Here is an 18,780-nt window from a genome sequence, read left to right as displayed (position 1 = left end):
TGGACATTAAAGAATCATCTGGTCCAGCTCCCTCATTTTTCAGATCAAGACAATGAAGTATACCAGATCACATGCAAACCATTTGTAGCTGAGAAGGAGTTAGGGCTCATCTCCCAACCTCCAAACCCCTGTACTTTGTTCCTGACCATAGCAAATAAATAATAGAACTTATAATTTTTCAAAAAATTAATTTTCTAGCTGGGTTTTGTATGTTTAGTTCCTTATCTTTTCATTTTAAATTTCTGTCTTTATAAGGCTGCATATAGGAAACATTTTGTTTTAGGAAATTTAAGAATGCCATTTTTCTGAGATGCTCAGGAGTGTCTGTCTAATGACCTGAAGCAATGATGAAATAAATAATAATTTCATTATAATTTGGCACTGACAACAGCTGTAGCATTTAAAATACTAATGGGATAATTTTATACAGTTATTGTCAGGAAACCTGGATTATAGTTATTCACTGTTGATCATTCATCAAAATAGTTGCTGTTTAAAACAAATTTTAAAAAGAAAAAAATTACATCTTTATTAAGTGTCCAGTGCTAATGGAGCATAGCATGGCAGAAAGAGGGTGAGTCTGAAAGCAGATATCCCTAAGTATGACAGGCTCTGCCCACCACCAGCCAGGTGACTTGGAACAATTCATTTCACTCCAGTTTCTTCATTTTAAAAACAATAATATCTTACTATAACAGAGTTTTGAAAACTAAGACGGTTTTAATACAACTCAATGGTTGGCACATAGTAAGGTTGCAAATGGTAAATATTACTGTTATCTAAAGGCGGGTGTCGGGGGGGGCTTCAAAAAGTAAACCATAAAGTGAGTAGTTCCAGGTTGTGAGGATTAAATAAGTTCAGGTATATCCAGTGTTTAGTGACAGCTTGCACAGAGCAAATGCTTCCTAAGTAATCACCCTTCTTGTCACCATCACTGTTAGCCTCACCGAGTCTGTGGATTGCCACTCCACAGTGTCCTAGTTAGGGGTGGGCAGAGGGTGGTGCATTCAGGAGACATTTTCTACAGTTTATAATCATGTTTTGATTAATTTATTTTGTACAATAATTTCTGCTTTCAGCTCCATTCTTTCAAGACTGTATGTCTGAAAATACTCTAGACGAACTGAATATTGAAATACTGCGCAATAAACTGTACAAGGTAACTGTTTCCCCCAATATTATGTTCTTCTTTATTACATAATGCATCATAACCAGAGTTCTTTATTAAATGTTACTTGCCTGTTAGCCAGCTGCTGAATTATGAAGCTAGGCATACTGGGGACAAAGATCTTTTAGTCCTGGCCTGTCTTCTAGTTAAATACATGTATGTCAACTTCTCCCAGCCAGCAAGATCCTTGAGAGGATCCCATGCGTCTCTGTATCCTTAACTCTTTACATGGTGCCTGGAACATAAAAGGTGTCAATTGGATGGATGGATGGATGGATGGATGGATGGATGGATGGATGGATGATGGGTGGGTGGACAGATGAGTGTGGTGAACCATATGAATCCATTTCAAAAGAACCAGCATACATAGTGAACCTTGTGTTATGTATGTCCATCTCTGTCCTCAATCCTGTTACCAGAGTCCCTGAATTTCACAGTTAATCTGTCCACACAATTTTAATCTACTGACAGTGTGCAGCATACCAAGATGACCATCTGTGGACACAACATCATAGGCACCACTTTGTATAATCTGACCAGCTGTCTGTCTGGACTACGCTGCTGCCATTTGAGTCATTCTGTGTAATAAGGGCTGAGCAAAATATATCCATTTTCACTCACACCACTACAGCATCTTTGGACACTCTCATAGAGTACCTGAATGAATATATATATATGTATACATTGCCATGCTGTATATCTAGCTTCTTATGCTGAAACATGTGGGCCTCTCAAAAGCATTGCATTGCAGCAGTTTTCCTTTTTATATAAAGACTTATGGGCTTAGAGGAAGCATCCCTGAGATATAGCTAACAGAAGGTGCTGTTTTAAGCATTTAAAGGCATTAGATCACTTAATCCACCCAGCAAAACTATGTGCCATCCTCATTCCTCAGATGAGAAAACTGAAGCACGGAGAGGTAAATTTACTTGGCAGAAGTCAGTTAGCTAGTAAGTAACAGATTTGGGACTCAAACACAGGGCTGCCTCTACAGCCTAGACTCTGCCTTTCCAGTGTATCTTCCATGCTCAATGCCATCCCAAATGTGTCTCCTGAGCACATTAAATATCAGCATAGGACCAAATCTAGACTTATTTGCAGAGCTCATAAGAGAGTTTGGCACTCTTGTTAGAATAGCAAGAATTAACAGTGAGAAATAATCCAAGAGGCATGCAAAAAAGTGCTTGTTGAGTAATTATAAGTTATGATAAGTACAATTTTGTTCTTTTGTGGAGTTCCTTTTTTAGGCTGTGCAATGTGCTTCAAGGTGAAAGTTTACACCAAATTTATTATAAAATATCTCCCTAGGGGAGAAGTAATTCAATTTCCATTAAAGAGTTTAATAACCCATGGAAAGCTGATCTAGAAATTTCCAAAAGGAAAATATATTCATTTTCTTGCCTTATGATCTTTCTTCTTTTTAAGTCTTACATCGAGGCATTCTATAAATTCTGTAAGAATCATGGTGATGTCACAGCAGAAATTATGTGCCCCATTCTTGAGGTAAGAAAGAGTCCTTGAATTTTTTTATGTCAAATAATGTGCTTATACACTTTTTATTTATATAATCCTACCAATTTTTAAAATCTTAGAAGTTCTTTTATTTAGAAATAAAATAGCAGTATATTTTATTGTACATATATCATTTGATGTCTTCAGTTAAAAGAGGTATTTTCTTAGTTTTCTACATAGAAGAGTTACTTTGGAATTAGAAAAGAATGTTTTTGATAGAAGTTTGATCATGATTCACTTTGATGTAGTATGAAGAAAGCAGATTATAATTAGTTAAAAATTTAGTATGCTTTGGACAATTGGTGCACTATAGGTACTCTTATAATAATCACCAACTTCCCTCCCAAAATTGGGCAGCTGGGGACCCCCACAACTTGGCAACAAAGTCTACTGTGGGCATGGTTCCTTATATAAATCCTAAAATAAAGGTTGCCCCAAACAACCATTGAGCATCCCCACTCTTGGCAAGAAGATTCTATGGGTAGTGATTCACAGTTGGCATGCCCACTTAAACCTCACAATGTGTCAGATGCCACCATTGGTTCCAACCTCTCTAAAAGAGAATAATTATATTCTCTTTAATTCCTCTTTATCATCACAGATTTCATCTGTGCCCACAGGACCTCTTGCTTGCAATGTCAATCTGCACATGCATGAGGGACCCAGGCCAGAGATCAGAATGGTCGGAGGGGAATTCTGGGCGTTGTTTGCACTGAGTATTTGACATAGATCACTCTTGCTGGCTTCCTATTTCGCTTGGATCTTAAAAAAAAAAAAAAAAAAAACAACCATTCTGGGCTGAAAAAGCTCTCACTTTGCCCTGTGAAACAAAGTTTTATCTAAAGAATATCTTTAACCATTAGATTATCTGTTACAGTGGCTTCTACACTGGTGGGTAGATATTTAAGCTGTTCAGTGACTTCTGATTTCAAGAAAAGCCTGATAAGAACTACCCTTTGGGTTTGAAGAGAAAAAAACCTGAAATAACCTCATCTGCATATATTTCAACCAAATGTTCTGAAACTGCATTTGATAAAATTAGCTCCCCTCAAATACCTAATTATTAACATCTTACAGTTAAAGCTACTGTTAAAACTTTAAGGTCAAAGCAGTCCTTGAAGTCAGAACTCCTTGGAGAACTCCAAAAAATATTTTTTGTCTTTATCTATATTATACAGACGGTGCACATCGATAAATAACATTTTTTTTCATGGCATGCTAATTGTCAGAAAGTGAGTTAGTCTCTTCCAGACATGCTGATAACATAACACAAGCAGCCTAGTGACTCTATGAAGCTCCCCCATTTCTTTTCATAAATTTAACTACTAGCCACACTATAAAAAGCCACATTATCTCTGGCTCAAAAATGTAGTTTGGGGCTTCCCTGGTGGCGCAGTGGTTGAGAGCCCGCCTGCCGATGCAGGGGACACAGGTTCGTGCCCCGGTCCAGGAAGATCCCACATGCCATGGAGTGGCTGGGCCCGTGAGCCATGGCCGTTGAGCCTGCGCGTCCGGAGCCTGTGCTCCGCAACGGGAGAGGCCACAACAGTGAGAGGCCCATGTACCGCAAAAAAAAAAAAAAAAAAAAAAGTAGTTTGTACATGGCATAATTCCTGTGGTTTAGAAATGGTTCATGTACTTTATACCTACAAAATATGTAGGAAAATATTAATGTTAAAATTAATAACCTTCACACCTGTCAGAATGGCTATCACCAAAAGGGATACAAATAACAATTGTTGGCAAGGATGTGGAGAAAAGGGAACCCTGATACACTGTCGTTGGGAATGTAAATTGGTGCAGCCACTGTGGAAAATAGTATGGAGGTTTCTCAAAAAACGGAAAATAGAACTACCACATAACCCAGCAATTCCACTACTGGGTACATAGCCAAAAGAAACAAAAATACTAATTTGAAAAGATACATGCACCCTAATGTGCATAGCAGTATTACTTACAATTGCCAAGGTGTGGAAGCAACCTAAGTGTTCATCAACAGATGAATGGGTAAAGAAGATGTGTTACACATATACAATGGAATACTACTTGGCCATAAAAAAGGATGAAATTTTGCCATTTGCAGCAACATGGATGGAATTGGAGGGCATTATGCTAAGTGAAATAAGACAGAGAAAGACAAATATTGTATGATATCACTTACATGTGGAATCTAAAAAATAGAACAAACCAGTGAATAAAACAAATGAACAAACAAAAAGCAGACTCACAGATACAGAGAACAAACTAGTGGTTACCAGTGGGGAGAGGGAAGGGGGCAGGGGTAATATAGGGATAAGGGGGACAAAAAGGTTATTCCGGGATTATATGAAATGTGAAACTTCAAAATTGTAAAGCACTTAGTATTTAAAGAATCTTTCATTCAACAAAAAAAGAAAAAATAATAACCTTGCAGAGGTATACAATGGCACTATTAATAGCTAACACTTATTATATACCAGATACTATCCTAAGTGCTTTATATACACAAATTCACTTGGACTTCAAAATAGCACAATGAGATGGGTAGTTTAGTACCTCATTTTCAGAAGGGACAACTGAGGTGCAGAGAAGGCTAGTAAGTGGCCTGATGTCTAGTAAGTGGTAGTGTCAGGATTTGAATACAGGTAGTCTGGCTCCAGTTCTTATATGTTTATCTATGTTAAATTATGTCTACATCAAATTCACCTGCACAGTTCTTTTGTATAAAAACTGCTCTTCTGTGCTAATTCTTAAGCAAGATCATACTGCACGGGCTTCCCTGGTGGCGCAGTGGTTGAGAGTCCGCCTGCCAATGCAGGGGACACGGGTTCGTGCCCTGGTCCGGGAGGATCCCACATGCCGCGGAGCGGCTGGGCCCGTGAGCCATGGCCGCTGAGCCTGAGCGTCCGGCGCGTGTGCTCCGCAATGGGAGAGGCCACACAGTGAGAGGCCCGCGTACTGAAAAAAAAAAAAAAAAAACTGAAAAAAAAGATCATACTGCACGTGCTACAAAAATCAGAAGTAAATGAGAATTATGTCTTTGTAAATGTAAAAAGGATAGCACAGTATTAGCAGAATGCTTATCACCAGGAGGATTTGGTCAAAATACTATATACCCTGTGTTCTCTTTGTCCCTTTCCTATACCCATGATACTACCTTATTAGATTAGATTTTTTTCAAGCTGTGTTAAAAATAAAAATCCATTTAACTATCTTTGTACATTTATATAAAAATATCAGTTATGTATGTTATGCAGTTATAACATTTCTAATGATATGATTGGAAGAGGCTTGTCAGTTTTATATAAATATACCAGATCATGTAATTACTTCCCCTTTTATTTGTGCAACTATAGAGCACTTAGAGTTTCTGAAGTTCTTCCATATTCTCATTTGATCTCATTTGATAGGAGACTTTAAAAGACTGAATACAGTGGAAGAGGGCATTAACCTAGGTTTGCAGGTTAAAATGTGACCTAATCACAAGACTGTAGCTTCATATTTAAAAAAAGAAATTTTTTATGGTGCAGGCAAATGTGCTGCAGTGTACTGTTTGCCTCTTATTCCTGCTCTTCTGACGGTTTGTAAGGTTAACGCAGCAGTGAAAAATAAGCACAGAATATGTTTGTTTCATCTCCCTCGGTCAGTACACATGCTAATAAGGCTCCCACCAGGGAGACCCTTCCTCCTGTAAGGAACTGGCCAGAATTTTTGACTCGATGAGCCCAACTCCATCATGAGCAACGGATAATGGTTTTGAATACATCAACACTGCATGGTTATCTTTTGCAACAACAACAAAAAATAAGTTATGGTTTTAAAATGCGTGAGTGTTTGAAGGGTAGAGTGAAAGGAAAGACATCCGACGTACACTGTGCCACACAGGCTGGCTGCCCTCTGAAAATGATACAGGGCTTACAGGAAACTAGTACCACCCCATCTACTGTCCTCCATAATCAGATGTCATAGCAAACTGTCTGCTTAGGGATGGTCAAAGACAGCATAGCTCCTTTACAATTCAAAAATTACAGTTCTTTTCACTAAGAGAATACACATACACACACACACACACACACACACACACACACACACACACACACACAGAGCCCCTAGGCTAGAAGTAGTAAAGTAGATAGACAGTTATAATAAAAGGGAAATTATAGTATAATAAGGAGTCAAAGGAAATCATATCTAATTAGAGAGGAAAGAGAAGGGCTTCTTAAGAAAAAGATTACATTTGATGGAACCCTCAAATGCAGGTAGGATTTCAACCTGGAGAGTCATGGGATGGAGTATGTGCTCTGTAGGCAAAGGAAACAAATGTTAACCAGGACAAGAAGTTGGAAAGTGTGTGGCGTGTTCAGATAACCAGCCGCATCAGTCAAAGTCCTTTCTTCTTGGCATGGCTTGTGAAGCCTTTCCTATTCTCTTCCCAGCTACCTGTCCATCCTGCCTCTCCAGCTGCTTCCCCAGGGTTTGAACTATGGCCATTCCTCCAAAATGTCATGCTCTACTCCATGCAGCTGCCTCCCCTGCCTTGCATATCTGCAGTGCTGCCTACCTGGCCCTATTTCTCTCCTTATTATTTTAACATTCTAGAACTAGAAAGGACGTTGAAGGTCATCTGGGACAATTAACTCCATTGTTGCTCCCCCTGCCCTATTATTTCAAGGTTTTTTTATTGCCATGAAATCTCCCTCTTGCATTTCTTCTTTTATTCTTGGACAGTCTGAAATTACCGACAGGACTGGATATATTCAGTAGCCAGAGGCAGCTGCCTTTGCTTCCGAATAAGCCCACTCCTCACTTCTGGCGCACCCACAATTTCCATGAGAGCAATCAAAAGGATCAGAAGGAACCAACTCTCACTGTACTGATAGGAAACACCTGTTCTAACAAAAGAGTTCCAGTAAAATCTGGTGCAAGTCTGGATTTGTTATTAATTAGTCAAAAATAGTATTGTAGAGCAATTCATTTCAACTTTCGTGTGCATATGAATAAGCTCGGAATCTTGTTAAAATGCAGATTCTGGTTTACTAGGTCTGGACTACCGTCTAAGATTCTGAACTTCTAACGAGCTTCCAGGTGATGTCAAAGCTACTAATCCTTGAAACACACCTTGGATAGCAACATTGTAGAGAATAATAGAGAATTTTTAAAATAGTAGAACCATAGTAGAACCGTGGACCATTCCATTGGATTTAGTAAACAGTTAAGATCTTCCTGTGTCAGGCACTGGATATTTAAAATTGAACAATCAACGAGAGAGACATGATCTCTCAAAGATTTTAGAGTGTGGTGGGGTGAAAGACACATGCACAGATTTTAAAATAATGTGGTAAGTGCAGGTTGCTTTGGGTGGATGGAGAAGGCTTTCTTAGCCCAAGGATATCATGGCAAACTCCCATGGTGGGCAGAGGAGATGCCCATGGAGGACTGAGATGAAATAGTCAGAGTAGGTAAAAGGAAAACTAAGAGGAGTCCAAAGGAAGAGAAAGCAATTTCAAGAAGGACTCCGTGGTTAGATAAGACAGAGAGGCCTGACGGGCTGGGAGCTTGGGTGCCTAGTGGTGCTCAACACAGAGAAGACAGGCCGGGAGTACATGTGACCCACTTGAGAGATCGTGTAGCCAAACCCCACCATTTACAAATAAGAAAACTGAGGCCCTGAGAGGAAGATCACTTGTCCCGAGCCCTGTAATCCTTAGCTACAGACTTAAATTTATTGATATCTAACCTAGAACTTTAAAGAAGAAAAACAAAACCAGGAAAGTACAAACGAATTGTAAGTAGCACAGTTTCATTACGTAAAAAATCCTACTGACATCAACAATCAGAAAGGGATGTTTAACATGCATGATATGCACATTTTGTGCTAAACACTCTGCTAAGCCCTTCTATTTACATTACCTTGTTCTATCTCTGAATCAACCCCAGCAAGTAGGTATTATTCCAATTATTATGGAAGACACATTTGAGACTCTAGTGGCCTACATGAGAGAGACACATGAGTAACTAGTAACAGAGAGCCTGGGAACTGAAGTTTAGTGGGAGGTCCTGGGCTCCTGGGCTGTTGTCACTGCTGTGTGATCCTTCTCTGGCAAGCAGAGTTACTCCGTTACAGGAAGAGACTACGGGAACATTAATAACACATGTCTGTATTATAATTAGACATAGATCAGGAAAGGAAAGCAAATCATTTTGGAAATGAATTTGTCTAGAGCGTCTAGTAGATGGTTCAATTTCACTGATTTTATGTCTTGCAAATTCAGTTTGAGGCAGACAGACGTGCTTTTATCATCACGCTTAACTCCTTTGGCACCGAGTTGAGCAAAGAGGACCGCGAGACCCTCTACCCGACCTGTGGCAAGCTCTATCCCGAGGGACTGCGCCTGCTGGCCCAAGCAGAGGACTTCGAGCAAATGAAGAGGGTAGCGGACCATGGAGTATGTGTTTATCCCGGGTTCCCGAAATGTCTTGTGTGGTTTCATCACCTGTACTTTAGAAGCCCGCATATCACATTTACACTTCCTATCTATCTAAAACATTTATAATGTTTGTGCAATAGAAAGCAGTATCTCTTGCTGTAATGTCTCTCCCAAAGAAATACGCTGAGTTTCTAACCCAAGCTATTGGTGTTTTTTAAGGTCCCTGCCAAGCAAGTACTTGTTTAAATCTCCAAGGAACGGTCATTTGACCCCCTTTTTTTTTTTGAAGTGCTTGATAAAGCAAGTTCCCCAAGAGACTGGTGCAGTGTTCTGGAAATGTGAGCTCATGCCAGAGTTATGTAAAAGAGCCTGACCCAGCCATTCTTTCAAGTGCCCATTGGGCAAACAGTGTTAGGTACAGACTGTCTACTTGAAGGACAGCGGAAAATATGGACATACTGTTTATACCACTCCCTTTGCTCAGTGTCCAGGATTCGGGAAAGAAAGGAGGGCTGCTATGTCCTCTCCCACTCCAGCACCCAATTGCTCTTAGAGAGCCTGAAGCTTCTTAGCTCAAGGTTATAACCTCATCCCCTGGTACCGTTCCTTCTGACCTGCAGACAGTAACATACAGACCCTCCAGGTAGCTTTTCTAGAACTGGGATGACACCCCTCTTATCTTTGCCTATGGATTTCCGAAACCCTCCAGGAAAGATAAGCCAGCAGACAATGCGTGAACCTTTGTGACATCTCTTGTGTCACTGCAAGAGGTTCTTTAGCATAATATTAAAATTTGAGTTTCTCCCCAATTTCCACCCATTCCTCACTTGAAATTCCATAATGAATTTTAATCAGTTTTCATCTCAAAGAACCCATGAAGCCATACTGATTAAACCACAAGCACTCCTTTAGCCTCTATAATGTGTCTAACTAGCCCTAAGAATCAAATGTGGAAATCAGCTCAGTATACACTGAAAGTAGAACTGCTTTTGCCTCTTGCCTTGTAGGCCTGAACAAGCCAATATAATGGAATGCCATCTGTACTCTCGTTGTTTGGATTTTTTGGTATTTCCTCAAGAAGCCAAAGATCCTACAAGAAAAATTGTGGCCTTCTGGATAGATTTTCTAAGATGGGTGCACAGTTTCTATATTGCTGGAAAAATATAGTTTTTATACTTATAAAAAATGAAAATTTGTTAAAAAAACAATTTCTTGTCTTTGTTTTTCAGGTATACAAGGCTTTGTTTGAGGCTGTAGGTGATGGCAGTGGGGGAAAGACATTGGAGGATGTGTTTTATGAGCGTGAGGTATGATGTAAATGGAAATGCTGCTAGCTTATGCACTCTTTTTCTCATACTCTGGGTCTTAGTATTTCTTTTTTTTTTTTACTTGGGTTTTCTTTTTACAGTTTTCTTTTTACAGTTGATCAGGCCAATTGATTATATACATTCATAGTTTGAATGGGTATTAGTTAGTATCTCTGCCTTGGAGAGTCAAGGCACTGTGGTTCACATATGATGGCTTCTTGTGGGATTGTCATATCCAGACAGATGTGCACATAGCAAAGCTCTGGAAGTAAGGCAGCCATTCTGTAATTATCTAGAGAAACAAAGCTAGGATGTTCTCATGATCACATATTGACTGTCCCCAGGGAGCACACCCTGTTAAGTGCATCCCACTCGAATCTATCCCTTTTTCAAGAAGGATTTATCACTCCTGCGCACAATTAGAACACTTAGGAATTATTTGCATGGAAATCCATCCCGTCTAGATTATTCTCTTTCCCTGAAAAGGCAGAAGAATACTTGATCCATTTATAGCCAATTCCTGAGCTACTGAAGTGTGCAACAAGAGGACTTCAGGGAAGTGTAGCCAGGTAAAGTCCCCCAAATCTGGAGACTTTTTTCTAGTGTACTTTATCCATTTCCCTAAAACCACTGGTCCTTCCATCTCAGTCTGATTGGAATTAACAGAGAACCCTGAAATTCACCCACACTTTAGGGTTAAACTGGCTTGAGAAAGCAGTATGGGGGTCTTCCTGTAAGTCCTACTCTAGGCATTTTCCAACAATTCTCTAGAAAGAAGTAAAAGCAATGCAAGTATTCCCATATAGTAGGGGTATTCTAAAATTCCACACTATTGCCCTTCTGCTGCAAAGACAGCTGTTAAAGGAGCTGCCCTTGCCAGGAAAAATGTGTGACGGTTTCTAAGAGCAGGGGGCCTCCCCTACCTGACTGCTTTGCTTGAGGTTTTCAGAATTACGTGTGGGACTCAGTACCTCTTCTCCTTTTTTCTAAATGGAAAAGAATAAAGGAATTGTTCCATTTTAGACTGTACCCCAGTTAAAAAAATGTTTTTTGAAAATTTTCTTTTACTGATCTGCCTTCTGCAGAAAAACACTATTCAACTGCATGTTAAGTTGCTGCAGAGCATCCTAAGGAAACTCATAATATCACCTGGTCCAAATTCCAGAGGCCTGTGCCATTACCCTGAAAGGGAGTTCAATAGCCTAAAAACCACCTTAAAATTTAAAAAATTGTGGCCAAGGAAAAATACTTTATCTAAATGAGACCAGCCTACTAGCTAGAAGCCAAATAAATATCACTACAAAGTCACACACACACACACTCCAAAGTCCTCCTAGGAATCTTGGTGCTAGCAGTGCTGCTGAGATTTGGAGCTTGTCTTATGATTTTACAAACTTACTTTTTACACTACTGTTGTCTGCCTTTCTCTGCAGAGTGACGCTCTCCCTTTAGACTTGCTGAATTTCCTACTGCTTTCCTTTCTTTGACACAATTTAGAAATTGTCTATTTAAATACAGATAAGCACTGCACAAGCACAAACCAGTCTGTAGCTTAATATTATTTAATTAAAGTAGTATGTTCCAGAAGAGTTGATGGTCCATGTTTTTTCTTTCCTTCCCCAGGTACAGATGAATGTGCTGGCATTCAACAGGCAATTCCACTATGGTGTGTTTTATGCGTATACCAAGCTGAAGGAACAAGAAATAAGAAATGTTGTGTGGATAGCCGAATGCATTTCACAAAGACATCGAACTAAAATTAACAGTTACATTCCAATCTTATAACCCAGTGAGGGGCCTGAAATGCATAAAATCATAAATGTTAAAAGGAAGTTACTGAGGGAAATAGGAGTCATGTTATATTATCTAGATCACACAAAACTAAGCCACGCTTCACTTCATGAATTGCAGACCGACTGGAAACGCAGCAAGCCAACCCTGAAACAAAGCATTTCTTTTTCTTCCAGAAGCTTCCACATCTTGCCTCCACATTTATGTCTCATTCTTCACCTTGCCTTAGACATTAATTTTAATTAACACTATGGTACTTTTCCTATTCTTATTTTTGTTCTTTTAAAAATCAAATCTATTAAAAGTATTTTGCTTTCCCATGATTCTCCACAGGCCCAAATACTGAGTGTCTGCTTTATTTTTTAACCGTCCATCCCTTCCCTAGGTCCACAAAAATCCAGAGCTGTACATAGCCAACATGGACCACATATGGTGGAAAATACCATATTTTTTTCTAATACACTTTGATCTGGTAGGCTTGGGAAAGCTACATAATTCCAAATCATATTCCATAGCTGCAGGTAGTGTTACATTTGTTATTAAGGCTACCACTTATAACTAATTTTCTTACAACTTTCTTTAAATAAAAGGTATACCTCTCTTTCTTGCAGTTTCTTCATACTTTGCCTGAGAAGAAAGTAACTCCATTAGTTGTATTTTATTCATTCAGAAGCATAAATCACAGGTTCGGTTTACAAGATATGGATTCTCTATAAAACTTCAGTAGAACTGGTGCAGAGAGCTACCCAGAAAAAGAAAAAGTGACAAACACTGCTCTAGTGCTTTCTTCAAAAATAAAAAATTCCTAAATAGAAAAATCTGTGTTTGCTATAGTTTAAAAATTAAACATATATCCATATTTGAAAGTTCTTCAAGTGAGAATATTTACAGAGAATATACATATACTGGTAACTAGAATTAGGCACAAAGACCAAGAAGTAAATCAATTTTTCTGCAAAATTTCAGAAATTTTTTTGTAGAACATTTTCATAATTTTAGTGATAGGAATGTTTAAGCATAAGGAAAAACAGCAGCTCATACCGCCAGAAAGAAAGCCAAGTGCCTAGCCTCTCAGCTGTGCGAGAAGCCTAGGCCACACCCCAGTTCTGATGGCAGGGGGGAGCAGCTGGTGCGGGGCTCCGGTGCAGATCCATCAGCTGGACCCAGGGATCCCGCTTCCCATGTATGGCCCCTGGTCTGGAAAGCATCCTCCCTGACTTGTTCCTGCCCCTGCATGCAACTGCTGTCTTCCACTCTGAGGCCTGGATGCCAGGAGACATCTACATTTTACATTTTCACCCATGGTGTCTACAGTGGGGGTGCGTGAGGATGGGGGTCAAATTCTGGGCTTCTTTAAGGGTTGAGAGCAAAGATGCTGATAGGAAAGAGGCAGCTTAGAGAAAGTTGATTCTCAGACTAAGCCCTTCCCACCCACCTCTGCATGACATGCGTGGGGGCCCTTCATGCGCCACAAGGCCACAGGCTGATGATACTTCTCTTGTTCCCTCCATATAAGCAATGAAGCCGCCAATCCCCCAAACCCTTTCCCTAGCCACCGAGTGTAACCATTGTGTGAATAGAGACGAATTTCCTATAACCTCATGAGGCAAGTACTGTAAAATGTGCCCCTATTAGAGAAGGGGATACACGCTCTGCAATTTGAAGAACTTGCCTTGAACTTACAGCTTTTAAGTGTTGCTGGGATCTGACTTCTCTGTCTTACCTCAGGCAACTGGTCCACACTGGAGAATATGGACATTTGAAAAACATTACGTATGCTAGAAAACAAGGCCAACAAATCAGGTACATAAAGCAACGTAGAAAACAATGAGACAAAAATGTATTTCTTTTTCTAAGTGATCGAAGCTGAGGCTCCCTACCATCCCTTTCCCACCCTCCTCCCAGCAGTATTTCATCAATCTGTCATATTTCCACCTGTATAATTTGCTGCAGTTGGTCTTGGAACATTGTATTCCAGTGAATTCTATACCCAGAATTGCTCTCAGTCTGCAGCCAATCCTGCCTGTGCGCTGGTGCCGACTTCCAGCCATGCCCCCACCCCCCTTCATCCAGCTCCCTTTAGCGTCATTCTCAAAGGTTCGAAAGTACTTTATCAGTCTCTCCGTGGGCAGGAACCCGTTAAATCTCTAAGAAAGTTTTGCAGTCAGGAGAACTTGCGGTGCTAGGGGATTCAAAATTAGCAATTGCAGTTCTCAGGATATTTGGCGAATATCTGAGAAAAAAAAATGCCGTCCTTTTATTTGTTGCAATGCTTTAGGAATGCTGAGAGTAAATGGAAATGACCATTTTGAATCTGGGTGAGTTTGGACTAAGGCTAACTTGCTGGATAGTGGAGGAGTTGAGTTAACCATTGGCATGGCAGCAATGTAATAAGACATTGAGAAAGGGAAATAAATATTTGCAGAGTGAAGAAATACTTGGTGATGATCAGATTTGAGGGGTTTCATTAGTAGTAACTTTTAGCCTACCACTTGAAAAATGCTGTCAATGTCAGATCTCACAGGTAAGACGTAGCTATATGAGAAGGATACGATTGCAGTTCCACCCTGTTTTGTCTTAGTTTCAGCAGCAGACAAAATTCTCCTTATTGTTTGATGCATTTCAGTCATTGTGAGTCATTTTCTCTTCCCTTTCACAAATGGAGGCATTAATACTAATATGTGGGGAATAGAATTGCTGAGGAATATATGTGACTTTATCAGACCATATCATTCTTAGTGATTTCATCCCGTATGTCTCACAAGAGCTGATGTTAAAGTTTTGATGACATTTTGGATTGCTGCATAGTCACAAAATCTATAAGCTTTATAAATATGAAAATAGGATGTAGAAACTATCATAAAGGCCAAACCACCTGCCCTGAGCAATTTCCCATCCTGATTTTCCTCTTTTACATCTTCATTATTCTATCTGGCCTCCCATCAATTACTTTTCTACCCTCCTCACGCTTTCTCCTCAGTCACTTTGTGCTGCAATTTTCCGCTTCCACCACCAGCTTGATCACTAATTGAAATCCCTCTGGTCAAGTTGGAATTCTCTTTGGAAAGAAAAGAGATACGTTAAGAAGATGCACACTGAAACTAGTGTCAATCAATATATTAGAGAGGAATTGTCCCCAGAGAATTATCACTCTGACCAGATCCACAAAATGTCATTTAAAGACTAAGACCTGGGCTTCCCTGGTGGCGCAGTGGTTGGGAGTCCGCCTGCCGATGCAGGGGACACGGGTTCGTGCCCCGGTCCGGGAGGATCCCACATGCTGCGGAGCAGCTGGGCCCGTGGGCCATGGCCGCTGAGCCTGCGCTTCCGGAGCCTGTGCTCCGCGGCGGGAGAGGCCACGGCGGTGAGAGGCCCGCGTACCGCAAAAAAAAAAAAAAAAGACTAGGGTCATTGACAAGCTGTAAAACTCTATCAGTAGCTCTGTGGAGACTTCTGATATCCCTGGGAATGTTGTTAACATTTCAGCCAGTGTGGCTCTCTTACTGACAAATTTGGAAACAAGTTTTTAAAATAAATAACTAAATAAAGAAATAAGAAAATATTAGGTCTCCGTTTCAGGTAGCAAGAACTAGGCTTCCAATCAATAGAGAGGGCTATCATTGAGACTGGTTGCAGCAGCTTTACGTGTCTACACACTCTTTAAAACTCCCCCACCAAGAGATGGGGTCTTTGTCCTTCCTCCCTGAATGTGAACTGGCCTTAGTGACTTAACTCATAATCAACAAAATCCAGAAAAGCAGTGCTGTATGACTTCCAAGGCAATACAGTTTCCTTTGCTTACTGGATTTTGGAGTCCTGAGCTAGAGCCTAAGTAGTCCAGCTTCCCTGAGCCTCCCATTCTGTGAGGAAGCCAAGCCACATAGAGAGGCCAAGTTTAGACACTCAAACCACATGGAGAGGCCAGATATAGACAAATATGACAGTCCCAGGAGAGCACCAACCAATAGCATCAACTAGCAGCCACGTCTGGCCCAGTCAATCCTTCAGATACTAAAGCCCAAGCCCAATACTTGACCACAACTGCATGAGAAATCCCAGGGGAGAACTATCTAGACAAGTCCTTCCTAAATTACTGACCCATGGAATCCTTGAGCTCGAAAAAAGAGTTGTTTTGAGCCACTGAGTTTGGGATACTTTCATGCAGTAGTACAAATGGAACAATGGTACTCAGCAGTCATCCACTGAATGTGTCCTACAGGGTTTTGTGGCCTCTCTGAAGTCCTTTCTAAGGCCTGCCTAAGTCATCTACTCTCCAGCCATCTTTGCAGGTGGTCGGGGCAGGTGTGGTTTTCTGCACATATCACCTACAAATGAGTCTTGACTCTGGCCCGGAGGGACTACCTCTATGCCATTCGGAGACAGAAATGACATCCTCAGGGCCAGATATGAACAAGCAACTCCAGGTGACAATGTGGCATCTTGTTTTCCAATAAGATTTGGCAGAAACAGGTTCACTGACACTGAATGTAGCTCTTCAGAGGTGACAATCATTATAACATTTGTCGTTTTTTGAACAAACAGCAGTTTTAGATTTAAATCATTTATACATTTTTCTTTTGTAGGATTTTTTTAAATTAAAGCAGTTCATTCTCTATTTAACTGTTAATGCTGAGATGCATATTTCATTATGTAAGATGTTCACCATTTTAAAATTTTTGCTTTGTTTCAGTTTGGGTTTTATTTTTAATTTTCTGGGTTTTATTTAAATATGAGTGAAATAGTAATATATTACAGTTTATTTCTGCAACATCAGGAATTTTTATTTTTTCAGCTTCCTTTAGGTATAAATGACAAATAAAATTGTAAGATATTTAAAGTGTACAATATGATGATTTGACATACATAGACATAGATATTGTGAAAGGATTCTCCCCCATCAGGTTAACACCATTTTTCTTGTATGTGCAAGAACATTTAAGTTTTACTCTCTTAGCAAACTTCAATTATACAATACAGTGTTATCAACTATATCCACCATGTAATGCATTAGATTCTAAGACCTTATTCATCTTACAGCTGAAGGTTTGTATCTTTTTACCAACTCTCCCTAATTGTACCACTCCCTGCACTTGGTAATCACTTTCTACTCTCTGCTTCTAATGAGATTGACTTTTTTTTTAATATTCCAAATGTAAGTGAAAATTAAAAGGAAATGTATGGCTAATATTTTAGTGATCTTCATGATTAGATATTTTAAAAAATGGTACTGATGAACCTAGTTGCAGGGCAGGAATAAAGACATAGACATAGAGAATGGACTTGAAGAAAATGGGTGTCAGGGAGAAGCTAGGGCGAAATGAGAGTAGCATCGACATATACACTACTGAATGTAAAATAGATAGCTAGTGGGAAGCAGCAGCATAGCACAGGGAGATCAGCTTAGTGCTTTGCAATGACCTAGAGGGGTAGGATGGGGAGGATGGGAGGGAGGCTCAAGAGGGAGGGGATATGGGGATATATGTATGCATATGGCTGATTCACTTTGGTGTACAACAGAAACTAACACAGTATTGTGAAGCAATTATACTCCAATAAAGGTCTATTAAAAAATAATATATTTCTTAAGATGTGTGGAGGCATGGAAGGGTGGGTGACCATCAATCCCAGCTCCCAGGGTCCAGATCACATGGTTGTGTACAAGGATTCACCCTGGTGGTGTGATAGTGATTTATATTGAATAAATCTTTCAGAGCCTGAAAGGCTTTTCAGTAGAAAGATCAGAGGAAAGTCATGCAAGATCCACACATACAAATAAATAAAGATAAATCATATCATAAGGAATTAGCAGTTCACAGTTCAACTGTTTCCTGTGCTGGAGGTAATTCTGTGAAATACCAGGATTATCTGAGCCACTGAATTTAACATGAATTGTTAACAGTGGCTTTAATCATTTGGGTTCAAATAACCCTATAAGAATCTGATGAACACTGTGGATACCTTCCATTAGAATAATAGACATTACACATTCACCTAAAAATTTGCATAGTATATGAAAAGACTATGGATCCTGTAAAATTCACTCATGAGCAACCTAGAAGTCTATGGACATAGATTAGAAGCCTCCATTGCATAGGCTGAGGAATGAAAGAAAATGACAGGTTAGAAAGTAATAGATGGGAAAGGATTTTAATTTGATGAATAAAATATAGATACTCATGTACACTGCTCATCTCTTAGAAGGGCATCTTGTTCAGCTGAGCAAATAACTTTAGGATGGAAACTGGTGCTGTGGTGGAAAGGGCTCCCCTCATGGCCAGCAAGTTCAGTCATGGCAATCATGGAGATGATGGAGGGACAGGGGTCACAGTCAGTTTGCTCTCATTATAGGCTAAAGCATCTAACTCTGCTTAAAACTATTGATGTTCATATCCATCAAATACATTAAATAATGCTACTGGGGTTTTTGCAAGTAAAGTAGGTGAAAACTTTGCAGATTGGTTGAAAATAATTGCTGACCTATAAGTATAATCAACTGAACTAGAATGGACACTAGTTTTCCAGGTAAGGAAACTGTGGTCAGAAGAGCTAAGAGTATGGGAGCCAAAACTAGGGCTCAAGTGTCCTGTCTCTTCCA

General features: G+C 39.9%; 1 protein-coding gene across 2 annotated transcripts in view; it reads left to right on the top strand.

Annotated features, from left to right (window-relative positions):
- Positions 1-12,788, top strand: part of ATP6V0D2 (ATPase H+ transporting V0 subunit d2) — a 48,313-nt gene extending 35,525 nt beyond the window's left edge. Inside the window, exons 4-8 of one of the 2 annotated variants that reach the window (XM_027089762.1) lie at positions 1,080-1,159; positions 2,594-2,671; positions 8,932-9,105; positions 10,317-10,394; positions 12,018-12,788. In XM_027089762.1, the coding sequence (XP_026945563.1) occupies positions 1,080-1,159; positions 2,594-2,671; positions 8,932-9,105; positions 10,317-10,394; positions 12,018-12,179 (572 nt within the window). In that variant the 3' untranslated portion in view covers positions 12,180-12,788. The remainder of the gene's footprint in view (positions 1-1,079; positions 1,160-2,593; positions 2,672-8,931; positions 9,106-10,316; positions 10,395-12,017) is intronic. The other variant, XM_027089763.1, reaches the window with a different exon arrangement.
- Positions 12,789-18,780: the final 5,992 nt, after the last annotated feature.

Source organism: Aethalodelphis obliquidens, unplaced genomic scaffold (genome assembly GCF_003676395.1).
Source record: "Aethalodelphis obliquidens isolate GAN/ISIS:26980383/991018 unplaced genomic scaffold, ASM367639v1 scaffold68, whole genome shotgun sequence".
NCBI lineage: Eukaryota > Metazoa > Chordata > Mammalia > Artiodactyla > Delphinidae > Aethalodelphis > Aethalodelphis obliquidens.
The sequence above is the reverse complement of the archived record's forward strand: the minus strand, read 5'-3'. Positions and strand labels throughout refer to the sequence as shown.